This window comes from Lepidochelys kempii, chromosome 6 (genome assembly GCF_965140285.1).
Source record: "Lepidochelys kempii isolate rLepKem1 chromosome 6, rLepKem1.hap1, whole genome shotgun sequence".
NCBI lineage: Eukaryota > Metazoa > Chordata > Testudines > Cheloniidae > Lepidochelys > Lepidochelys kempii.
Window position 1 is genome coordinate 30,976,347 of NC_136385.1, and position 25,633 is coordinate 31,001,979.

Consider the following 25,633-nt stretch of genomic DNA (forward strand, 5'->3'; position numbering starts at 1 on the left):
ATAGAGCCTGGAGAGCGTAGTGCTTGGAGCATCTACAGGGCTTGCTCTCAAACTCGGAGTGTGGTAGCAGACATCTAGGAGATTGCTGTACCCCCACACTACTTGCAGTGACACCCTGCAATGCAATCAGTAACCGTATTCATCAAAGAGTCAAGGACCCACAGTTTCAAAAAAACCTGAAACATCCTGCACTTCACAGCAAGTTAAGTTTTTTTTAATCTGAAATGCACAGGAACATTTTCACAAAGTCCAGCCCTTAGCCCCTCAGGATCTGCTAGTCAGAGTAAAGATACTATAACACAAGAAGCAATTGTTATTTATGTTTTCCTTTTACATATGCACCACACACAACATTATAATTCTTATGACATTTATACCACTCTGGGGAGAAAGTAAAAACTGATAGTACAGAAACAGCACTTAGCTAAAACTGTGAGGGGAACAAAATCTCAGTTTGTAAAAACATTGGAAATGTCCAGTTTTTCCAACATTTTGTCAGACAAATCTGGCCTACGTTTGCTCCATGTGAAGATCTGCTGTTTACATTACATAATAAACTTAGGTTGCATTATCAATCTGAAAACATTTTGCTATACTAAAATATTGATAAAAAGCATTTTCTCACAGATAGCCAGTAGTTTCAACAGAGTATCTATTGTTTTACTCTAACCCTACTTTTAGTTATACTATAGGTTAAATTTCTAATTTAAAGCTCCAGTCCTGCCAAGTGATGATTGTATGGACCTTTATGCCCTCACAGAGTCCCACAATAATCAATGAGACATCATGGAAGAAGCAGGGTCTGTCTTCTTCATGCCTTAATGCATCTTCTTCACTTACCAATGTTGTTCTCACAACTCATCATTCCATCTTGGCAATGGCTGCAACAAAAAATATATAATTAGCTGTAATTAAAACCAGAAAGGTTTCAAATATTACCCTTCATCTATATTTGAAAAAAATGTGTAAAATGTTACTCAAAATAAAATTATATAAATATGTATGCACAAAGATAACCAATAAGGGAGTTTGTGGTGTCTTGATCAGAAGGTTCTTAATGTATATCCAAGTTTCAGCCTATCTTGCTGCTTATATATGTAATAAAAGAATAGAACAGTCCTTGTAATAAACAAACATTACATAATACAAATGCTAAGTTTAAAGAATAGAGCCCATGGAGAACTAACTCAAAAATATGATGACATTACTAGGTCGAGTCCTGTTCCAACTGATATCAATGGGAGTTTTATCACTGACTGCCACGGTAGCAAAAGCAGACCCTGTATGTGAAACTGTGTTACATGTATCTTACAGTAAGCATTCAAATATGTAACTACAGTAAAAAAACAAAACAAAAAAAACCATATACACAGCTATAGCAAGCTATTCATTAGACTTCAACTCTGCGTAAGAGAAAGCCCCTTCTAAATAAACAAAGTAAACTATTAGTATTTAGAAAAAAATCTTTTGGTTAACTATTGTAAATATTCAGTGGATTGATTTTTCTCTTTAGAAGCCCAAAAAGATGCTGAAGAGTGGACTGGCAAGTCAAATGGAAACCCAAATGACTCCAAAGATAGCTCAAAACAGTGTCAATTCAGTAAGATAAAATGCTGTGTTGTACAAAATAAAATCACTGGACTTCACTTCCCCAGTCCTGCCACCATAAGCTATTAAAGCAAAATTCAGTCATGGCTGAAACACAATGAAAAAGGAAAATAAATCACAGAAAAAATTAATAACCACAACTATTAATTGTTCCAGTCTCTCAGGCTGTGTATGTTCCTCTTTTTCCAAATGCAAGCAAAGCTCAGTTACAGCATCATAATGTTGCTGATATTTCTCAACTGCTCCTAACCTAGATCATTAAAGAAATGTCCAGCACACACAAGATCACCGGATCTTGTACTTACATCTCATTTTTATTATGACTCTTATGAAGAAAGGTTTCAATTAGAGTGTACTGGGAGAGGGAGGGGGGCTTACATGACAAGCTTTCAGCATCAGAAGGACTGGAGAAAAACACAACTCAATATATCCTTACTACTAAAAAAAGAAAAAAAAATCTAAGTCAGTATCTCCCACTGCTTTGAGTGTGCACACACCATCGGGAGAGATCATCTGACTAACTGGGGTGGTGCAGAACAGTCACTGTGAAAGCTTCTCCCACGCTATTGCGCTAATATGGTGGGGCTAAACAGGAGGAGGCGTGATTAGATTCATGCCTCTGCCAACAAAACAAGTGCAAAGAAAACCAATGAACTGCTTAAACCCAAAACATAATTGCAATAAACATTATGTAAAGCAGCACTGAACACTGGCACTTTCTGTACCTGTCTAATTCCAGCCAAAATAGTCTACTACTTTATAGAACAGTAGCAAATTGCATCAGATGAAGTGAGCTGTAGCTCACAAAAGCTTATGCTCAAATAAATTTGTTAGTCTCTAAGGTGCCACAAGTCCTCCTTTTCTAGTAGCAAATTAGATAGTGACTCAGTCACTGGGAAGAAAAGAATAATGTTGGCTCTAATTCATATTCTGTTCTATACTGAAGGAGAATTTCAGCCAGTGAACTTTAGTACTATTCACTTATTCTTCTGCGACAGTTGTGGTCTCCCCAGTTCACCTCTGCTAGACAGCCAGTAAATAAAATATAAAAAATGCTTCTGTCTGTGCTACTGCTTATTTAATATTGTATTTGGAGCAACATATATTTTACACAACTATCCAAATGCACTAAAGGTGCAGGTTCTGTCTTATGGAGCTTGCAATCTAATTCAGAGAGAAGAATATGGAAAAACAATACAGGACAAAAATGGTGAGGGAGAGTGCTGTTGTGGGCGTGGAACTGCATCACAGTGGAAGTGGGGTTTTTTGAGGAGGTGGTTGAAAAAAAGATCGCTAGAGCACTTGGAAGAAAGTTAACAATAAGAGGCTGTTTCAAGCATGAAAGGAACTCAAGTCTAAAAGTGGAAGGAGACTAAGGGAACAATAGGACAAAGAGGATTGGATGAGCCTGAGAAAGACCCGAACCATTTTTAACAAGTATATAGCAGTAGGCAAATACATTCTGTTACATGCTGCAGTTTTATTAGTGATCTCCCATATATACAGATATTATTACCCTAAAATGTCTCTTAAATCTGACTAGTTCCTCTAGACCCACTGTCCATATAGTAACTCATATGTAAGACAGTCTCTGTATCAATTGACCTGCAAAAATCCATGTTAAAGTGTAGCCAGAGAAAAATCGTGACTAACCAGAAGGTAAGCAAGATAATCTTACAACTGTCTAAGAGGTCTACTCACAATGTAGACCAGTGCAAAGTATTTTAAAATGTGCTATACATAGTCCAATATGCTACATTTCACAATATTCTTTTAGTTAAAACACAAGGGGCCACATAACTGATGTAACTCCACTGAAGTCAAGGAAAAGATGAATTTGGCCTTAGAATTTAAAACATTTCAGTCAGTGGATCTCAACCATCTGATAATTCCAGTATATGCACAGAGAGGCAAATCCTGTCCAAAATGCTTTCATAAAAGCAGGGCTGTGCACCCCTCCACTAAATTCTGTGCACTCCTTTCTTTTGCATGCACAATAGAACTGCCCTAGCTCTGTTGCCAGGGTACACTCCCCATGGGCAAGAAGTCAGAGACAGTATTGGCCCCAAAGTGAAGACAGGCTTAATCAAAGAACAGTTTATATATTTATCTGGATCGGTGTACTTGTTGGTTCAAGAGTGCATGAGAAGGACTGGCATGTATTCACACTATACCACTGGGTGTTTGCCAATACTGATGCCTAGTCAGGTAAATGGGAAATCAGACTTTAAAGATTAACTGATGTGTTTTATTAACCAGCCAGACTTTTCCAGAGTCAAAGCAATCTCTTCTGCCAGCAAATAAAGGCAGTGAAAGTAAAATAGGATGTTCGATACAGGGGAAGGGGGTTGAAATTTGACTCATCCCCTAATTTAACTTTGCCAGGCAAAATTAATGGGTGAAAAGGATGTGTCTGGTAGCACTCAGATTAGTTTAACAAGTGCCTGGATTGGAGTTCTGCCTCCACAGCATTCCCCTGATCCCAGGGGGGTTCAACAAGGGTCTAGTCCTGCCAGGTTGGAAGAGGAAAGCCAGGGAAGGGGTTGGGGATGCCAGGGAAGTCCTCAAGGTTCTCTGCACCATTAACTTGCATGCCTATCTATTCAGTGTTGTGGAGCCCGCTTACAGGAGGCTCTGAGAGGAAGCACAGCAGAGAGAATTTCTAGAAGCATGCATTTCACAGGAACAGTGCTGTCCAAAGAGAGGCAGAAAGTCATGAACATTTTAAAGCTAGTTTACAGAATTCTCAATAAAAGATAAAACAGGATAGTGCGAATGACTTGACAGAGCACAGGGGAAAAAAACCCAAACAAGGGGCATGTCCTACCATTTGCCCAAAGAGGTGATAATATTTTCTCCGGGTGGATATTCAATTCCTTGAAAATAACAAGGGCACTCATTCCTACAGAGGAGAAAAACAAATAATTTTAATCATATGGGAACATGTACATCATGCATTAGAAGACAGACATAAGGAAGAAAAAAAACCTTCACATTAACCATTAATTACTGCCATTCAAAAAGTTGATGATCTTATTCTGCATGGTGTATTGGTCTGGATCCTTAGCATGGTATTGTTACCATGAGGGCATTGAGATGTGTCTCCATGAAGGTAAGGTCAGCAGCTTTCTGACACTATCTATTGTGCAAAGGTCTAGTTCGTATAATAGACAGCAATAGGAAAGAAATCTGGAGCAGCTACTTCAGACAGTAATAGAGGAATGATAATAATCCATCACCATCACTTTAATATACTAGTTGTTTTTTTTTAAATCATAGTTTATACTCTAAAAAAGATTTTTTAAAGGTAAAGAAGCAAAGCAAGTCTCTACAGCCTACGGCATGGAAAAGGGGGAACACAGCCACAGGGAATGCCATGAGAGTAGCAAACAAGGCCAACACTTTTCCTTCCATATAAAATCTGTACAGCTGATTGGGATGTATGGAAAGAGATGGAGCATGGGGGAGAGGCATTCTGCACTGCATGTTCCCTCTCCTAACTCCATGTTCATCAGGAATTAGTTAATAATGTATTAAGTGAAATTAAGAATCCCCTTAGTTCTGTGTGACTCCCATCAGAAGACAGACTCTAGGGTTCCCCTGTGGTCATTGTTTGTTGGTGAAAGAACTAGAAGGCATGGAGGGTAAGACTCTCTACGCATCGAGAGATCCATGAAAACCTAAGACTGCAATCATGTAAATTCCTGGCTTTCATTTGTTTTTTATGGTACTGATTCCCAACCTCTGAATGTTCTATATCTCTATTGGTCCCACAGTAGAGAAGCGTGAATATTGCACCAGCTCTCAGAAGCCACCTGGATTATTTTATTCCACTCCATAGGTGAAATCCTGACTCTACTGACATCAATGGGCGTTTTGCCATTGACTTGAATGGGGCTAGTATTTTACCCCATATGCTTTTTTATGCTGAAAGAAATATATGGCAGTATGATCCCAGCTGCATCAGTGTAAAACCCGAGTAACTCATTTGAAGTCAAGGGAGTTATTCCAAATTTACACCAGTGTAATTGAGGATCTGGTTCAGTGTCACCAAGTATTGTCAGCAGTCATTTATTTAGAAGATTAAAAGAATTCATTCTAATGTTTGTAGAAGTGGATGTGGTCTCAGGACTGAAAATGCACAATGTTGGTAAAGCTGATAGATAAAAACAAGGCACAGCATGGCATTGCTTATCTATCTATCTAGGTTTCATACTGATGCCCATCACCATAGTATATGAGTGCTTTCCATATAAAATCAATAGCACTAGCAAAGTCCCTACCCTTTTTACCTCTCCAATATTCAAAAACAGCTAGCATGTAAAGACTGATCATCATCAATACCACGTTATAAGACCTGGAGCTTTACAATTTTAGCTTTCATGGGGACTGTCTGCTCTGCAGGGAGAACTCTATTGAATAACAAAAAGGTCCATAAATAAGGCACTCCCTTCCTGCAGGACAGGTGAAATGTTAAGGCTCCAGAACTGTATGTGGAATTCATTGATAAAGCAATGATGAAATTCAGTGGAGACTATAATAAAAACTGTCTTTTGAAAGAACATCTTTATCTCTGCTTTTTGCACTGCTAAGAATTGGCCTTTCAAAACAGCACACCAAATTGTGTAAGGTGAGTTTAAGAATCAAAGGATTGCAAGTTTCCTGATTAACATGATTCTGTGTGATACTAAAAACCTGCCAGATCTAGGGGAGATGTATATTGTTCTACAGAATACACAAAGCACTCATAGTTTCTAAACTCTCTCTTGGATTTGAAAATATAAATGTACACATTTAAAGTGGTACTTAGACTCACTGTCAATGCTGCAAGTTATACCTACCTCTGTACACATCTTTCAGTCTTGCTGTTCAAATACATTCCAAGAGGACAAGCACAACCTTCAACACAATCACCGCTGCATGTCTCTGGCATAGAAAATGTTTGGCAAGTTTGGCCACAGGTAGATACACAGGTACTGTACTCCTTTGTGTCCTCACATGAAAGAGCTATCCAAATGAAATAGATCTCTCTAATTACAGTGCAAGAGATTCAAGTACACTCCAATCTCATAAGTCGTTTTTAGGGCAACACGTTTTCTGATAAAACATCATTATTTCTTGGATCCCAGTTACATTAGAATTGCTATTATAACACCAAGGGATATAAATTACACAGATTTAAAACCAGTGTCAATTCAATGAAATCAGTGCAGTTAATCCAGATTTACACTGGTGTAACTGAGACCAGACTCTGGCCTTTTGTCTTTATAACTCTCAACATGCGTGGCTCTCAAGTGAGTGCTTTGAACAGTGCACAACATCTCAAACAAAAACACAATGAAGCAACTGATTAAGATGTTGGTGCTTTACAGCTGTTGAATCACACAGTCTGAAATTTTGTTTGCAACAGTCAAGAATACATGCAGTCTAGTGTAGTTCCATTAACTGAGGGATCGACCACAACTGCCACGTATCAATGGGGGAAAAAAGAGACTCAGGTTCTTGAAGAATTGTTGGAGGATTTCAAATCTTTCAAATGTGGATTTCCGCTACCTTACCTTAGCTATGATATCAACACCTTAATTCTTCAATGATCTAGTTTAAAAAATCCACAGAGCCCTACTCTGATTAGAGAGAACCAGAAGCTATTTATCCATCCCATGAACTGCACCAATACAGACATTTGGGATGAGATATTCAAAGTAGTCTAGGAGATTTAGACACACAAAAATAGTGGAAGATGTGTCTTCCCTAGCCTGTTTTGAAAACAATTCAGCCTTGATTCTCAGATAAGAGAATTATATGTTATGATGTGTGAGTGGGAGAACAGAGAAAGAGCTATTAGAAATGACCTTCTGATAAATTACAGCATTTATTCTGATTTGGTGAGAAAAGGAACCTCATCCTAGTACTGTGTATAAAAAGAATGGACTATAATTCATTGGTCCCATATATGGAATAGGCAACATCCCATTTAGTTTGTTCACCACCATGCATAAAACCTATGACATTAAGTTATTAGACCTGAACTGAAAGACAACTTACCACAGTCTGGGATGCTAGACCTAAAATCTATTATCACTCCATGTCTTCGGCATTGATGAGCATAATTGGCTAAAGCAGAGCACAAACAAATCTGGCCACATTTGCAGGTGTCCCTTCTGCACTGCTCAAAATAGGAAACAGGACTCAGATAGGTGTGGCAAGGAGCAAAGAGTTCTTTTGTAACGATGCTACAAGCTTCTGCTGCATAAGAGGCTGTTAAGGTAATACATTAAAACAAACATATTTTAGCTCCAAAACTATTAACACTTGGTAGAGTTCTTAGAGGAGGAAGTAGTACTGTTTATTGAAGCTGACCATAGCAAGAGATTTATGAACATATTTTACTCTATAGTAGATCTGTATGTGTAACTTCCATTGCTATCAATAGAAATTGCACTGATGGCTGGAGAAGCAGTCAGGCCCAGCTCCGTAAAGGATGCTAAGCCTAGAAAAACACAGTAATAACACTGCGATCCACAAAGCCAAACTAGCCAATGGAAGATGCCGAAGAGAGGGATGTGTCCTAAGCCCTGCCCCTCTCACAGAGATAGGCACTAAGTCCAGGCTGTAGGGAGATGGCTATTTCTGCTAGTCATCCACAGAAGGGAACCCCTCTCCTAGAGTCAAGCAGCTTACACACTCAAGTCATTTCATGTGAGAATGCGTTAGGCACCTGCCTCACTCCACATCAAATGATAGGAGAAGGTGGTAGTGGTATCTGCCTAACACCACACAAAATGGGTGGTGGTGATGGTACCCAGTTTAGAACTTTTAACCCAGTGGTTAGAGCACTCACCTGGGAGGTTGGAGACCCAGGTCCCCCCTTCTGCCTGAAGCATGGAAAGGATTTGAACAGCAGCTTCCCACCACTGAGGAGTGTGCTGTAACCACTGAGCTACAGGATATTCTGGTGTTGAAGCTATTCTGCTTTGGATAAACAATTAGATAGTCATTGGAGATGGGGAACTGGACCCTGGCTTTGCCACCTCCCAGATGAGAGCTCTTACCACTGTGCTACAAGTTATAGGGTCGGCATCACCACCACAACCATTTCGAATGGGACTCAATCCAGCAGGCAGTCTCTAAGCACACCTACTGGATCAGCCCCTGCAGGTGAGTTAGGTGGACAAATGTTTTTTCTCCTGCAATTTGTAAATTGCTTTGGGCCGTAGGTATGAGAGAGGTACCTGGTGGCCTAGAGTAAGGCAGCAGTGCACATGCCCAGAAGCAGAAACACAGGTGCCTACAGGATTAGACAATAGCCAAGCAAGAGTTCTGTGGATCACAGTGGAGCCCAAAACTGGGACTTAGACACCTAAGAACCTTTCTGGATCTGGGCCTTGTGGGCATGTCTATACTGCATCTGGGACCAAGACTCCCAGCCTGGATCCACACACTTGTGCTAGTGGGGCTCGTATTAGTGCACTAAAAAGAGTTGTTTAGCTGTTGTGGCTCGGGCTCAGAGATACAGCAGGATGAAACATTTTGGTGTCAAATCAATAATGATTGATCTGTACTGCTCACCTGCCTGTAAGTGAATATCACATGGGTCCATTGGTGAATGGTCATACCCAGGGGCACATGCCGATGAAGTTTTCCAGGAGTTTCCAAACAGCTGTGGGGTGCTTTCAGGTACTCCTACTGGAGATCTTTTGCAAGACAAAGGTCAGTCACTGACAACATCACAAATTTACAACATGACTGCTCAACTGCATCACACCCTGCAATGAAGTTGGTCAGCATCCCTGTCTCACTGCACTCTTGGGCAGTGCTCCAACAGGAGGGTATGCCTACACAGCAGTTAAACACCCACGGCTGGCCTGTGTCAGCAGACTCAGGCTCAAGGGGCTCAGATTGAGGGGCAATAAAAGTGCAATGTTGGCATGGATCCCAGAGTCCGGGCTCCAGCCCGACCCAAAATGTCTATGCTGCAATTTTACAGCCCTGCAGCCCAAGCCCTGTGAGCCTGAGCCTGCTGACACTGGCCAGCCACAGGTGTTAAATTGCTGTGTAGAAATACCCTGTGCTTTTCCTGCTCACTCCTCTGTCCCTCCTCTGGTAAAAATAGTACCTTTTCCATTCCACTCCTTCCTCATCTTTCCCCTACCTAGAATCCTCTGTCTGCCCCTGGCCATCTCCCCTGCCAGGACTCTCTCTGGTCCCTGGAAGAAAAAGGGAAGGGGCGGAGAAGCAAGGGGCCCAGAGATGTGACAGAAGGAGCAGCTGAGTGTTGCTTGGCCCCAGAAAAAACAGCAGAGGTGCAGCAGCAGCTGCAAGGTATAAAGGAGTCAGCCAGCAGTAACTAGAATTGCATTTATTTCAGATATATGTGAGAGGGACCTTTTGTGTATTGTGGGGGCAGGGGAGTTGCATTAATGCTGGAGCAGTGTGTGGGAGGATTGTATTAACTGGGGTGGGGACATGCAGCATTTTTTGTGGAAAAGCCACAATAATGGAGTAGGCAGCATCCTCTGTAGAGAGGGAGGCTGCATTCATTCATTTTGGGGGTAGTCTGGGCCAGGACCCCACTGCTATAGCCATGCATACACTCACTCTCACTTGAGCTTCGCCTCTGTATGGTACCTGTATGTTTTGTTGGACAAATGGTTTTTAAGGAGCTTTTATCACTGTGTAAAGCAAATCAACCAGGTTTGTAATCTGTTACAGGTTAATTGGGGATGGGCAGGAGGTTGTGGGTACATCTATGCTGCAATAAAAACTCCACAGCACCAAGCCTCAGAGCCTGGCTCAACTGTCTCAGGCTCACAGGGATCAGGCTGCTGGGTTAAAAATTGCAGTGCAGACATTAGGGCTTGGGCTGGAGCCCAGGCTCGAAGACCCACCCACTTTGCCGGGATTCAGAGCCCAGGATCCAGCCCGAGCCCCTACACAGCAACTAGTCCCATGGCTAGAGCACCGCAAGCCGAAGTCAGCTGACCCGGGCCAGCCATGGCCGTGTCACAGGTCTTTTATTGCGATGTAGATGTACCCTAAGAGATTGCATAACCAGATCATGTGCTTCACACAGTGAGAAAAGACCCTTAAAAACCATTATAATTTGTCAATTATGGCATTAGATCTCAATTATGGTTTTTTACTTAAACACTGTAATCTGCCAGTTATGGTGCAGCTGTCACATTTCAGCCATTTGTCACCCATTTGGATGGCTTGTGTTACAGATGGGCAGGTTTGGAGATTGAGAGGTGTGTTGCAAACATCTGATGATTGTGAATTAAACTTTTAAGAATGTAAGAATATCGTGGCATCTTGTAAATACCGTTGGCAAATTTATGGCACATCCCAGTGTGATCTAGGCAGTGTTACCTGATGATTCTTTGTATCTTTAAAATAAAAAATAGAGCTAGTTGGAGGGAAAAAATAGTTCTAAAACTTTTCAAAGAAATTAGGGACATTTTTGTGTAAAAAATGTTCCTATTTTTTACTAGCTTTAACAAAAAGTATTCAGTTTAATTTAAAAATTAACACTTCTTTTCTTTCCTTCTGACAGGTCAAAGGAACGTCCCCTCCTGCTCTAAATGAGCTCAACTCCTTTCTGCTCTGTTAACTCCTCTTTATCCTTTTTCATTCCTTTCCACTTTACTTTCTCCCTTCTTTATAATTGACTATTTCTTCATCCTGAAGCCACTTCACTGTGCTGGGTCTGCAAGACTGCACACAGACTTCAGGGCAAAACGGACCAGATTTAATATGTTTCACTGGAGTGCTCATGCAGCTCTAACTGTGTTCCAATGCATTCACAACAAAGTGAAGCTCAAACAACAGGCAAATTCATTTTGAAATCTACTGCTGCGCTGCAAGACTCAGCACAATGGGAACTCTGTTGGAGAAAGGAGATTAGAATGGTAGTGGAGACTAGGATCTGGAAAGAGATAAGGAAAGGCTTGCGAGGAAGCAGAAAGTCCTTCAGGAAGGAGACATTTTCAGGCACAAATCTCCAAACAAACTAGGTCTGGGAGCTACTAGAACTTGTTTATATTCTAGTGTATTTTTATATGATTATTTTCATTTAAAAAAAGACATCAACATCAATGAGGTTTATATTGTCTTAAAGGTTTCCCCTTCTAGCAAATCAAAACCAACTTCTCAGTTCCAGCATTCTGAGGGAGAGAAGGGGGAAATATGAAGTCAAACTCTTGGTATCTGTCCAAGAATCTTCAGCATGCATATTTTCTATACCACTCTAAATATATGAAAAAAGACAGTAGTCATTCATACAAAAAGTCATCCTGCATGTTCCCATTGAAGGTTCCACAAAGGCCCACAGTATCATCCTTCCATCGGTCATCAACTTGAAGATAGAGCCTTAGCCCCTGCCTGTCATACAGTATCTGTAGTCCAGTGTTGGTCTTTACTTGCAAAAACACAGAGGAGAGCTTCCTGATTTCAAAAGAATCTGGTTGGGAGGGGAAGGAGAAGAAAGGTAAGTTGAAAGAAAATGGTTAAGAACCTTGTTCTAATTTCAATACTTTTTATTTTATGTCAGTTACATTTTCCATATTCTGAACCCCCCAAAAAGCAACAGTGATATATCACAGGAGAATAGGACGTATTTTACTGTCTCATAAGGCAAACTAAATGTTTGATACATTCTCTCAAGTTGTGCAAAAACACATCAAAGGATCACTGCAACTTCATAAAGAGTAAGTAGAATCAAATAGTTTTAAAAACACAATTCTTTCAGCTAATCAGCTGTAGGCAGGTGACATCATCATGCTGGTGGCAATGTACTGCATGAAGCACAGACATTTTGGACAGTTCTCACAGAGCCTGATCCTGCAAGATGCCAAGTGCCCTTAAGCTCTCACTGAAGTCAACACAGATCCTTGCAGGATGGGGCTATGGTTTAATATGCAAAATACTTGACTCTCCCAACAATGGTATATTAAAAATGCACTGGGTTGAGGCAAGAAAATACAAAACCCAAACTTAAGGCAGAACTCCTCTGGTGGATCTCAGGTGGATCTCAACACCAATATGCTATGTAAGTAGAGCAAGAAGAACTCCCACTGACATTGCTGTGAGTTCTGTATGAGTAAGGAGAGGAGAAAAGTCAGAGTCAAGACATACAATGACGATTGGAGAAAATTTTGCTTTTAGGACAGAACTAAAGGAACTTGTAGTCTGAGTGATAGACTATGGGCCTGTCAAAGGTACAATTAACTTTATCTTCATGTAAGAGGCTTTTGGCATAATACTAATACTGAATATTTTTGTCATCAAGGCATTAAATACCACTGCAGTTAGTTAAACACCAGTTGGTGCCATCCTATGGGGAATTAGCAATGTGTCAATGGCAACAACATAATTCATACACATGGTTTTTAAAATACGGCTTTGGTACTTGATATGCATTATTTACTTATGTATTTATTATTCCTTACCATCTGAATAGGGCAGGCTAATTTTGTACTGATCATATATCAAAACATCTCCTGAATGAGTCAGAGTCACTTGCCTCTTGGGATCCTGATTAAGAATAAGATTGACTGATTGGATACATGATCCATCTTGGTTCTGCAAATAGGAGTAAAAGAAACATTTTAAGTTGGGTTAAATGTTAAAGCAGAAGAATGGAGAGGGGGAATCTGTAAATAATTTTCAATTGTATCTTGCCTCTTTAGAAAAATGTATTTGTAAAATATGTGGTTTCGAAGTTCAATTTAAAACAAAGTTAATATGGAGATATTTAAATATAGATGTTTGAATACACTTGTAACATATTAGACAAATACAGCTTAAAGTAAGAGATATAAAAACAAATACAGCAAAATCTTTTTATAGGGCCTGATACAAAGCCCTATGCAATCAATGGGACATTATATTAACTTCAGTAGGCTTTGGATCAGGCTCATTTATTTCCAGAAAAACTTTACTGAAAGTTGATGCTTGTAAACAAAATTACATTCTGCACATTATAATGCAAAGAAACAATATGAGTCAGTCATTCCATTTAAATGGAAATGGGTTTTTGCCATATCTAAGTTATTTCTAAACATTTTAAACCTAGAATGCTTTTGAAAGCAATAGCAATATATGATGTATATAAAAAGAGGATCCATGGCATACATGATTTTAAAGTATATTTGGGCTCATTTTTTCCCAGGCAAGAGATCTGAAATCCACTGGCCTAACCTATTTGCCATGTCTTACAAGCAGTCCTTTTATCTAGCTGATTAAAGCTCATCTCAGAACCACGCTGCAGACTCACTGGCAACAGGGCTTTGATGACACATGCCTGCTGTGCCATTTTATCCAACCACATACTGATTGAACGAAAACAGTGATAGGAATGACACAGCCAGGACTACATATAGGAGGATACTTGGGAGTTGTATTGGTTCTCTATGGACACTAGCTAAATCTTACACCAAAGGAAGGAACAAAATCATTCTAAAACAATCTATCGACCCCTGGTAGTTCCTTGCACTCAGGTCAGTGACACACAGTGATCAATGGTATAAAAGATCTAAATAATCAGACTTTGTATTGTAAGTGATCACCAGGATTCTGCAGCAGAAACCTGATTCAGAGAATTGTGTTAAATCTAATCTAGGAATAGGAACATGCCATGTGCCATATATGGTAAAACCAACTAACACTGTTCAAAAGTTCATAAATTGAATACTTGAATTGCAGTAAATTAAGTGCTCTGAAATTGAAAGACCAATAATTATGCAATGAAAATGTTGCACAAATAATTTCAAATAACTAATAAATATGACTACATTGTAGGCAGCTCATGAATACTTTGTGAACAGAAAAAGAGGCAAAATTTATCAAGTAAATTATTTACTGAATATTATTCTCACAATTCTATTGTGCAATTTTGTAACAGGTTGGGTTTTATTAAAAATTAATGTTTGATTTTGTCACATGTTTTTCAGGGTTTCTAGTAAGCTTCTTTTGGAGCTGTAGTATGCATGGATAGTCAGAAAACTTTTCCCAGGCCTGCAGCCTTTCATTTTGGACTTCGAAATATGTGCTTTTGGCATAAAAATTGTCAAATGGAGACAGTTCTATGCTCATGCAGTGTACACCTGTGGCTTGTTAGTAATGGCCTTTGCAGTGTGAAAGATTCCCATGATCCAAGCTAGACATGCAAAACCTACCTGGCCCACATTTTGTAAATTTGCACAAAGAAACATAGCCAGATAAAGAAACTAGATGGTGTAAGAAAAAACCTAAAGCAAGTAGTGAAACCACTTGGTACCTCAATCAAGTATTGAGCACTTAATATTCCAGCATGTTTTATATTACAGTAGAGTGAACTACCACTAGATACTACACCAAACAGGTGGAAGGCAGTATGAGTTCAAGATTCATTGAACACTGAATTTTTCCAATGTATCACAGTTACAGACACATGTGCTAAATAACCTGGCAACTAGCCACACAGATGATTCAATAGCTATCAGAGTCTCCAGACAAGTACCTCTGTCTTTGTGAGTAGCTGAACCCATTTAGCCTCCCATTCAAAGAAATAGCACTGGGAAAGGGGAAAGAAATGCTTGATAAGTCAAATAGAACTAACAGACTTTACTTGTTAGAATAACATTCAGCAACTGGTACTTTTGTAATCAGATAAAACCCTAGAAAATGTACGGTAGGGGCCAATCCTGCACTGGAAGTGAAATGGAACAGATGACCTGCAATGGCTTTTCCATCTTTCAGTTGTGGTAACAAAGTTGTTTATTACATTTTTAAGTACATATCTGAGCAGCATAGGAACCAGACTGTGAAGCAGGGTCACAGTTTGGTTTCTGCTGTTTCTTTGCTTCAGAATGGGAGTAATCTGTATCAGGCCTTTTGCCAGCAGAGATTATTTCACTTTCTGCACTGGCTCCAGTGAAAAGGCTGGGATGTTTTGGGACCAGCAGAGCGGAGATTTTGCCCATTCCCCATCACCTACCCAGGAAGGGAAGTTGCAGCCCACAGGTGCTGCTCTCCCCCAGTACAAACTCTGACAATGCAAGTAACCCACTCAGGAGAGTAAGTGGACTCTTTGCACCCTCTTACTCTCTTATGCAGGCAAGCAGTAGGATTCACTGACTCCAAAGTAACCTGGTCTATCATGTTTGTTCAGTTTTTTTCTTAATATATTATTATGTATGTATTTTCATAAACATTTCATCTTCTACAACAGAACACAAAGCCAAAGAGAGATGTTTGAAACCTTTACCTTTGGCCTTAGGTTCATGTAACTTGATTAAACTTCAAGTGTTGAAGATGCAGCACAAGCATGATGATGCAACAGAAATCTGGCAAACCATATTAAAAATCTTCAGTGTGAGGCAGGCATTGCAGCAAGAGCTGGTGAAAGTGTCTCACTTGAAGTGGTTATAAGAGACTGTAGGAAGGCAAGAGAAATATCCCACTGTCACCAGGGTGGGAGTTTGAGACACGGCTGGTGGATCAACCACTGACCACATCATCCCACAGATCACTACATGCAGAGGGGAATCACAAAGGCTGTGGGGGATACTCCAACCCAGAAGCTAGAGTGGCAGCCATAGAGAAGCTCTCCAGTTTCTCTATCACTAGGGTAAGAAGGATTCTGTCCCACCAACACTTCCTACACATCGTCCATGGAGAAACCCAGCATCCAACCCAGCTACTCAGGCTGGGCACAGGAAAAGGATTTGGGTCAATCTGCAAGCAAAAAGTGAGTATACACATAACACTTTAAGTGCTGGCTTATAGCAGATCATGGCCCAATCAAACTTGAAATTCAGTGCAGATGTAGAAGCAAATCTGATGACCTCCATAAAACCACTGAGAGGTTGAAAGACAAACTGAAAACCATATGAGAAGAGGTTGCTTTCAAGACATACCTGTGACTAAGCAAATGAAATCAAGAGTATGTAGGCTGAATAGTACATAGTATTTTGTTGTTCATAGAAAGTTCTATGGTACTGTCCGATTCATTTAAGGTTTTTACAATACTTGACTCTATGCTTTCTTTCACATATAGTGCCACTTCCCCACCATTGCAACCTACTTTGCCATTCCTACATATTTTGTACCCTGGCATTACCATGTCCCGTTGATTATGATTGTTCCACCAAGTTTATGTGATGCCTATTACATCAATATCTTCATTTAATACGAGGCACTCAAGTTCACCCATCTTAGTATTTAGACGTCTTGCATTTGTACACAAGCACTTATAACTTTTGTCAATATTTAGCTGTCTGCCTTCATGTAATGTAATTGACTCATTTTCATTTGATTAGCTCATGAAAAAGCTTATTAACCAAACATGAACAGATGCTGAAAAGATTATTATAACGTTTCAGTCATGAACCAAGGACCCTATTGTGCTAAGCATTGTACAAACACAGAAATAATTACAACAAATCTAAGGAGCCAATGATATCAGAAATAGTGCCTGAAAACCAGTGCAGAAAAGAAAGCTTGCCTAGACATCATTTAAATGGACAGAACTATTTGCAAAGTTTGTTGCAACTATTATTCCACCAAGCACACATCAAGTGCTACAATAATGCACATGGAATTCATATTTTCTAGACATGCAATCCAGACAATGTTCATTGCAGACATGATTCAGCAAATGAACTTAAAATATTCACATCAGTGCCTAGGTTAGACATGTCACCCCCAGTCCACTGTTTCCTCAGACAAATAGCAAGGCAGAAGTCAGGGTACTGAATGTTAAGAGGTTACTAGAAAAAGCAACTGCCAGTAACTCACATCCATAATTTGTTTTATGGGGTCATGCAGCACCATTAAAGTGTAGATTTGCAACAGATTCATATGGAACACCAATTGCATTCAAGGACTTCCTTGTACCACTAAAAAGCACCAGCAGTGATATTTTACCTAAAAGAGGCAGTTAAAAAAAACACAACTGCTGAAATATTTTTTCAGATCTACCAACTATTTGGATTACTGATAGAGACATATACTGAACACATATCTGTACACACAAAAACATGCCTCTTCACAAGCAAATTAAATACTTGTGCATGTAAAGGATGATTTTCCACACACAGTTCAGTATTTGTACATGTTATTGCAAAGCCTGACTGGCTTCTTCATGCCCTCTTGTTTATAAAAGTGACTCTCATCCAGTCAAGAAACTGAAACAATACCGTATTGCTTATATGACTAATCAACTAACCAACATGGCTAGAATACCAAATATCAAGTATTGAATTATCATAGCTAATTGTTTGTGACCTATCCAGAATTTACAAATAATAGCAAAAACTTTATCAAGTTATTTCAAACACAAAAATTGAGGAAATAATGATCTGGTCTCAACCAGCAGAAAAAGAGGCTCAATTCATCGAATAACGATTTGCTGTATATTATTTGTTCAGCTGTAAATGTGTAACCTAACATATGTATCATCTTCTTAGAATCCAACCTGCAGCTAGATCCTAGCACCCATGTGGAGCCCCAGTGACTTCAATAGAATTCTGCATGGGTACTGGGCCCACCCATAGAGAGCTCATTGCAGGGGCCATGATTTGTAAACAGAACAATGAGAGTAATTTGAAAACAATATGTTTTAAACATTCTTCCTTGAAAGATGGAGCTATGTAATGTGCTGCAGAAAACTACTGGTGGAAAGAAATGAATGGGATATTCGTACTAGTGCAGTACTGGTAAGCATGTTTAAATGATAGTTAAAATAGATGCAGTGAAAGCAGTCTCTCCCTTTTAAATTATACTTACTTGGCCTTTCAGAATTCTATCTTCCTACTTTTAAACTTCTATTTTTATTAAAACAAGTTAAATTCATTTCATGACTGAGTTATTTAACTTCTTCTTTTATAAAGAGGTTCAGAATGGGCTCAGTTTTGTAGGAACCCATTTTTAAGCCAATATAAATGGTGTGCACTGGATACAAAGTGTTTCAATAGCATGGTCATGGTGCCAGCATTAAAAATTAATATTATTCATGTTGACTTATTGACAATATTCACTGAATTAATAAAAATGTATTCAATAATTTTTATGTTAAGATCATGTCATTTACTCCTGTACATAACACAAGAACCCAGGGTCACCCAATGAAATTAACAGGCATCAGGTTTAAAACAAACAAAAGGAAATACTTCTTTACACACTGCACAGCCAACCTACAGAACTCATTGCCAGGGGATATTGTGAAAGCCAAAAGTATAACTGGATTCAAAAAAAGAATTAGTTAAGTGCATGGAGGATAGGCCCATCAATCACTATTACCCAAGATCAGTGGTGGGCAACCTTCAGCCTGTCAGGATAATCTGCTGGTAGACTGCGAGACAGTTTGTTTACGTTGACCATCCACTGGCACGCCCCCCCCCCCCTGCACCTCCCAGTGGCCACGGTTGCCGTTCCAGTTCAATGGGAGCTGCGGGAAGCGGCGCAGACCAAAGGGATGTGCTGTCCACCGCTTCCCACAGCTCCCATTGGCCGAACCATGGCCACTGGGAGCTGCAGGCAGCCGTGCCTCCGGATGGTCAATGTAAACAAACTGTCTCGAGCCCTGCCAGCAGATTACAAACAGGTCACATGCGGCCCGTGGGCCGCAGGTTGCCCACCACTGCCCAAGATGGTCAGGAACGCAACCACATGCTCTCAGTGTCTTTCACCTCAGACTGCCAGAAGCTGGAAGTGGATGAGAGGGGATGGATCACTCAGTGATTGCCTGTTCTGTTCATTCACTCTGAGTGGCATTGGCCACTGTCAGAAGACAGGATACTGGGCTAGATGGACCATTGGTCCGACCCAGTATGGCTGTTCTTATTTGTGAATGTAAGTTCAGAATGTTGCACATGAAAATGGCTGTACCATAAAATCTTCAGACATATTTTCAGAGATTGGCTGAACACTCGGTCCTAAACTTGCAGATAACGCCTCCCAGCTTCTCCGTACAACAAACTGTAGCCATATAATGTGTTAATATTTATTAACTATCGAACATTGTTCTGCAGAAGGTTTGCTATCTCCGCCAAAGATTCTATAGAAGAAATTTTACCTGACAATAATTCTCTGTTTCAGTGAATTGTTTCTTTCATAACATTGCCTCAGCCAACTATCAGCAGGTGTTTTCACATGAACTGCTTTCTCTCTCACTAGACACTTAACAAAAATTCTTATATTCAGAATCCCTCATCATACAAACTACAAAGCCAGTGATGTTGTCACTTGAAACTCAGATAAGGTTAAGCTGTGCCTATCACTTTCCTGAGTCACTTTCCAAAAAGTGCTTAAACAAAATTTCACATCGTTCTGAAACCACTTGTTGCCTGATGACTGTTTATGTCACCAGCTCTAAGGCGCTAGCTGACTAGTGTCTTTGTGATTCAAAGGGCTGGAATCTCTTCAGGTATTTTCTTTCTTCATTTTTTAATCTGCTTGAATGTGATGGGACTGATCGGGGAAAAAATGTAATAGTCATTTTTTAAAAAAAAGGGACCAAAAATCTCAGGTCACTGAGAAATAAGAAAAGGAGTACTTGTGGCACCTTAGAGACTAACAAATTTATTTGAGCATAAGCGTTCGTGAGCTACAGCTCACTTCATCGGATGCATTCAGTGGAAAATAAGTGGGGAGATTTAAATACACAGAGAACATGAAACAATGGGTGTTACCATACACACTGTAATGAGAGTGATCAGGTGAGGTGAGCTATTACCAGCCGGAGAGCGGGGAGGGGGGAAGCCTTTTGTAGTGATAATCAAGGTGGGCCACTTCCAGCAGTTGACAAGAATGTCTGAGGAACAGTGGGGGGGGAGGGGCGGGGGGAAATAAACATGTGGAAATAGTTTTACTTTGTGTAATGACCCATCCACTGCCAGTCTTTATTCAAGCCCAAGTTAATTGTATCCAGTTTGCAAATTAATTCCAATTTAGAAGTTTTTTTTGTTGAAGAATTGCAACTCTAGGCATGTTTATTCACACACACACCCCCATATCGTTCCTCAGACGTTCTTGTCAACTGCTGGAAATGGCCCACCTTGATTATCACTACAAAAGGTCCCCCCCCCCCCCCCCCCCGCTCTCCTGCTGGTAATAGCTCACCTTACCTGATCACTCTCGTTACAGTGTGTAAGGTAACACCCATTGTTTCATGTTCTCTGTTATATAAATCTCCCCACTGTATTTTCCACTGTATGCATCCGATGAAGTGGGCTGTAGCTCATGAAAGCTTATGCTCAAAAAATTTGTTAGTCTCTAAGGTGCCACAAGTACGCCTTTTCTTTTTGCGGATACAGACTAACACGGCTGCTACTCTGAAACCTGAGAAATAAGAGCTTCTGCAACACACATCTTTTAGATTACAAATCAGATTTATTTCTTAAAAGGGAAACACATGTTGAATGTTCCCTAGTGTAAAGCAGTTTATTTGCCAAGTGGGGGGCATATAGTTAAGCAAATTAATGGATGCTTCACACCCCTACTCTGATGGTGTCTGGATTAACTTCCATGAAGTTACTCTTGATTTACACCACATAAGTCCTGATTTTCCAGTCGCCTACATCTTCAGAACTCTCCACTCACTTATACCTGCAGTAGAGTTTACACCCACTTTGGATTCATGGAAACAGATCCTCTGGTCTGGACTCAGCACAAGACACAAATTTGTGGGAGTGACCCTGATCTTGGACCTGATTGTGGGTCCCAACATACACTAGAATGGCCTGATGGCTGCTCCAACTTACACCTGGCTGCTTACTGCCCCAAGAGCCTATTCTGGCACCTATAAATCACCAGGCCACAGAGATAAATTAGGCACGACCCCTGTGTCTGCAGTCAAGAAGAGGGTGATGTTAGAACAGCTCCCACAGCTGTCTGCAGTCTGAGGATTACCCCAGAAGGTCAGACACAGCAACATTATGGTCACATTACAAAGTAGAAGCAGCACAAAGTTCTTGCTTATTTTGCACAGAGGCAAGGGAGTGCTCCAAGGGAGTCGAGAATAAAGCCCATAATGAGCATCTTGCATATTATCATAACAGAAACTTGAACCAAGACCTTCATTGTCTATTGCCAACATCTTTAGAAACAGCTCCCTCTAGCCAAGACACTGTAAACTGGCCTAATCTGGCCTCAGCTTCTGTAACCTACTGATGAGCAAATGTTATGAGTTTCCCTCTCTGTCCCAATACACAGAGGATGAGAGTTGTTTCATCCCCCAATTACAGAGCTCAAGCTGTAGCAGTTTATGACCTGGTTCAGTCCCTGCTGAGCCAGCCAACAGGGAGGCCATCACACCTCAGTTTGCTTAACTGAACTGCTGACAGTGTTTCTTCAGGAGATCCCATTTTGCTAGCCATTAGTCCAGCAACATGGAACACAACTGCAACATATCCCTCTTTCTCAAGTTTGGTCGATTCTACAAACCCTGTAGAAGCAGACGTATGTAATCTTTAATGTTTATGTTCCTATTTTTTGTTACACTCCCTTTTTAATTGCACTAAAAATGAGGATTGAACTTTCTTTCAGACTATAATACTGGAGTCAGCAACACCTCCGGATTTACAGAAAGTAATCAATGCAGCCCCCTCAGGGGTGAAACACAGTGACTATTTAGAAATGCACATCAGTTTTGAATAGAAAGCGAAGGAGAATACTATAGGCAAATGGAATTACAAAGGAAAATAGAGGGCAGAGGATCAGATTGGGATCTCACTCAGTGTAAGTCAGAGGTAACTCCAGTGGACTGTAAGCTTTTCAGGGGAAATGACTGTCTTTGAACAGTGCCAGCACATTGTTGGAACTGTTGGAATACAAATAGCAAATAATAATAAAGTCTGTGCAGCTTATATAAAGTTCAGACTCATCAGTAGAGTTGCTACTGATTTAAACTAGTTAAGTGAGAACAAAATCAGACTCCGAATATAATTACCCAAGTTGGAATCTGGCCAGGACACAAAGTTTAACCTATTCTACTCTTAGAACAGGTGGCCAGCAGCTCAGTTTTTTATCTCGTCTCAAACATGGCAACTGCCATAGCACTGTGACCCTGACACAATATTGGAGCACTAGTTCAGAACAGATGTGAAATACTGGACAAATTTTGCCCTTGGGTGTACATATATAGCACCTATTGAAGTAAGTGGAAAGGCAACCATCCAAAAAAAGGAAGTTGGACACTCAGAAATGTGGTGTATTCAGGACTGTATTGGAATTACAAGCTATCACTTGAAGAATGTGTGGTGGGTGCTAGGGGTTCATGATCCCATCTGCAGGCTAGAGGGGTCTGGAGTAAAGTGTGTGACTGGAGTCAGTCTGAAAAGAGCCAGCTTACGGCAAGGTGGGGTGAGTTGTGCCGCTCTGCCTTAAAGAACAGCCTTTTTTCTCTCTCTCTGTTTTGGGGTTCTTTGTGTTATTGTCATAAATTCTAAGAAATAAAGTAGAGTTATGTTGCACCCTTTCAGCAAGAGTATTTATGTTTTTATCTAATATCTTTTATGTGTGCTGTGACCATTTCCCATAGGAACTAGGTATTCCTTGGAAAACTAGTACAGACCTGACCCAACTTTGCTTACATTGCAAGGCCTAACAAGACCACAACACAAGGTTAAATGCTCCAGCTGACTATATTAATCAGGGTTGTATTAGATATCATGAAGGTAATAAAAACCTTGTCCAATGTACTGTATTTCATCAGCACAAGTAATGTTACAATGATATACATACACACAGGACTGGCTTCACACATGTAGAACAGACATGCAACTTTTGTGTGTGACTACAGACTGATGGGCAGATGTTTGGCCATTTGCCTAAGACAGCAGAACTCCTAGACTCAGCCATACTTTACAGAGAGAGAGAGAGAGAGAGAGAGAGAGAGAGTTCACCACCATCAACACTCTTGACAGGTGCCCCCAAAACTTTATGCAGCTTTCCAAACACCACAGCTAAAATTCTTTACAAGTTACAAGAAGCACACAAAATGAGAAGCCCCTACCCAATGCACTGAGAATGGTAATAGTGTTCTGTGACTGCTATATTATGTTTGCTATGTGCTTATGGCAGACCTGGAGAGAGAGAAGAGCCCACCACACCCAGAAGCCTCCAGGACAATCAGATACCAACATTAATTTTTCAGAGTAAGCACATCTTTTCTATTTTCCCCCCTCACCCAGGACCTGATCCAATGTCCATTGGAGTCAATGGGAGGCTTCTGATTAACTTTAATGGATCCTGGATCAAGATCCCAAGGCACAGCTCTTACTCTCTCTGGATGCAGATGTATTAGGCTTTCTCCACAATCCTCCTCAAAAAAATCTATTTAAATGCCTTTAAACATAAATTAATTAAAGAAAATCATTGCTACAGTCTTGTTTTTAAAGTATTACATTGTACAGGTAGTTGGTTTTGGATTCCCCCCCCCCCCCCATATTGAACACATTTTTCTGACTCCAGTAACAGAAAATAGAAGATATAAGATATAATTAGAAAGCATTAAGGCTTACCGGTCCACAAGGAGCATTTTGCAGAGATACTGTAAACTTGCCAGATCTGTGGCTTTTTGCCAAAATATATTGGCAGGTAGCTTGGAAAGTATATTTGCGCCCATCAAATGTCATGAAGTTAATGTCTCCTGAGACAGAGCATTCAGCTGATATTAAAAAAAAGGATAAAGTCCTTTATTATAGAGCAAGTATTTGTTGTAAATACTCTACAACTTTTATTATTACTGTAAGATTCAAATACTCTGGTATAGATCGAACAACTTTAATGACTGATTAACAATGTTATTAACGTGCTGTACTCAAGTGTTAGTGACAGGGAATGCATTAACCGAGCCCCCATAAAGCGCTTAGAATATGAACACTTGACCTTAGAAATTCTCCTGGGATCCACTGCAAACCAACACTGAATATTGATAATCACTGCTCTATAGATTTGTCAGGCTATTAACTGTCAGGACTTAGATACCACAGTGGTGAGCATTACAGAAAACCCTAAGACAGGTGGGTAATTTGATGTGTAAAATTTGGATTCTTGATTATTTTTATTTCTTTATATATTATTATACACAAAAAACTGTGTTAAAGGACCATTAAGGTTGCAAAGTCAAGCATTTAAAAGTTAAACGCCAACATTAAAATAAAGTTTTCTGTTTATAATTCAGCCAGATTTGGGATTTTTTTTCTTTCACAGGAACAACAAAAATGTAATTCCTGACACACCAGGGCAACTCCCACTGCCAAATTTTAAGTCTTTGCTCCGAAGCAAGTGGTGCTAGAGATTGACAATGAAACAGCTATAAGAATGCTTTTAATGTGGCCAAAAGAATGTATTTTTTCCTACTCATGTTCTTGGAAAAACAAATCATCTGAGGAAGACATCTGGCATGAAAAATTTCAGCTCTAACAGTTTAAATTATAATGGGAAGTGTTGGTCAGCATAAACTAAAGATGGTGCCTCCAGCTCTGCCTATAACAACACTCAACGAACGTATTGTGAAGGGCATTATCTAGCTGAACAGAAAAATGAAGATGGCTGTTATGAAGGTCATTGTAATACCTATTACAATGTGTGTATAGGTGTGTATGTGCATCTGTAGTTATATAAAGAGACACACATGTTGTACAATAGGAAATCTTGTTAAAATACGTCTCAGGGCAGAATTTGGCCTTAAGTAATAATTGGCTATTATAAACTAACATAATATTTTGGACTCTATGAGGTACCTGACCCCAGGTCCTTTACACATACCTGGACAGGTAAGATTTGTGCAAGTCCACTTTCCTCCAATGCAAGTACTGAAAGAAAAATCAAAAGTTGCATATTAAAAAAAATTCAGAGGTTGTCCATCAGTTCCACCTCCTGGTTTTCTGCTCCAGGAAGACATCACCAAAGGAGTAAGTGGGATGGAGGGGTCCTGCAATAGCAGAAGGTGCCCAGACTCAGATATTGTGTGCAATGGTTGGACTTGATTATAAGTGGGGAGGTTGCTGAAAGAAGTGCCATCTGTTACTTTGCATAGATG

General features: G+C 40.0%; 1 protein-coding gene across 4 annotated transcripts in view; it reads right to left on the bottom strand.

Moving 5' to 3' along the window:
* Positions 1 to 25,633, bottom strand: part of OTOG (otogelin) — a 170,355-nt gene that overhangs the window by 105,870 nt on the left and 38,852 nt on the right. For all 4 annotated transcript variants that reach the window (XR_012159331.2, XM_073347364.2, XM_073347366.2 and 1 more), the window contains 9 exons: positions 25,360 to 25,406; positions 24,111 to 24,256; positions 13,056 to 13,188; positions 11,890 to 12,067; positions 9,178 to 9,302; positions 7,654 to 7,866; positions 6,450 to 6,615; positions 4,436 to 4,510; positions 841 to 881 (listed from right to left, as the gene is read on the bottom strand). Coding sequence is in view for 3 of the 4 variants with exons in the window: in XM_073347364.2 (XP_073203465.1) it covers positions 841 to 881; positions 4,436 to 4,510; positions 6,450 to 6,615; positions 7,654 to 7,866; positions 9,178 to 9,302; positions 11,890 to 12,067; positions 13,056 to 13,188; positions 24,111 to 24,256; positions 25,360 to 25,406 (1,124 nt within the window). In the remaining variant the exon portion in view is untranslated. The remainder of the gene's footprint in view (positions 1 to 840; positions 882 to 4,435; positions 4,511 to 6,449; positions 6,616 to 7,653; positions 7,867 to 9,177; positions 9,303 to 11,889; positions 12,068 to 13,055; positions 13,189 to 24,110; positions 24,257 to 25,359; positions 25,407 to 25,633) is intronic.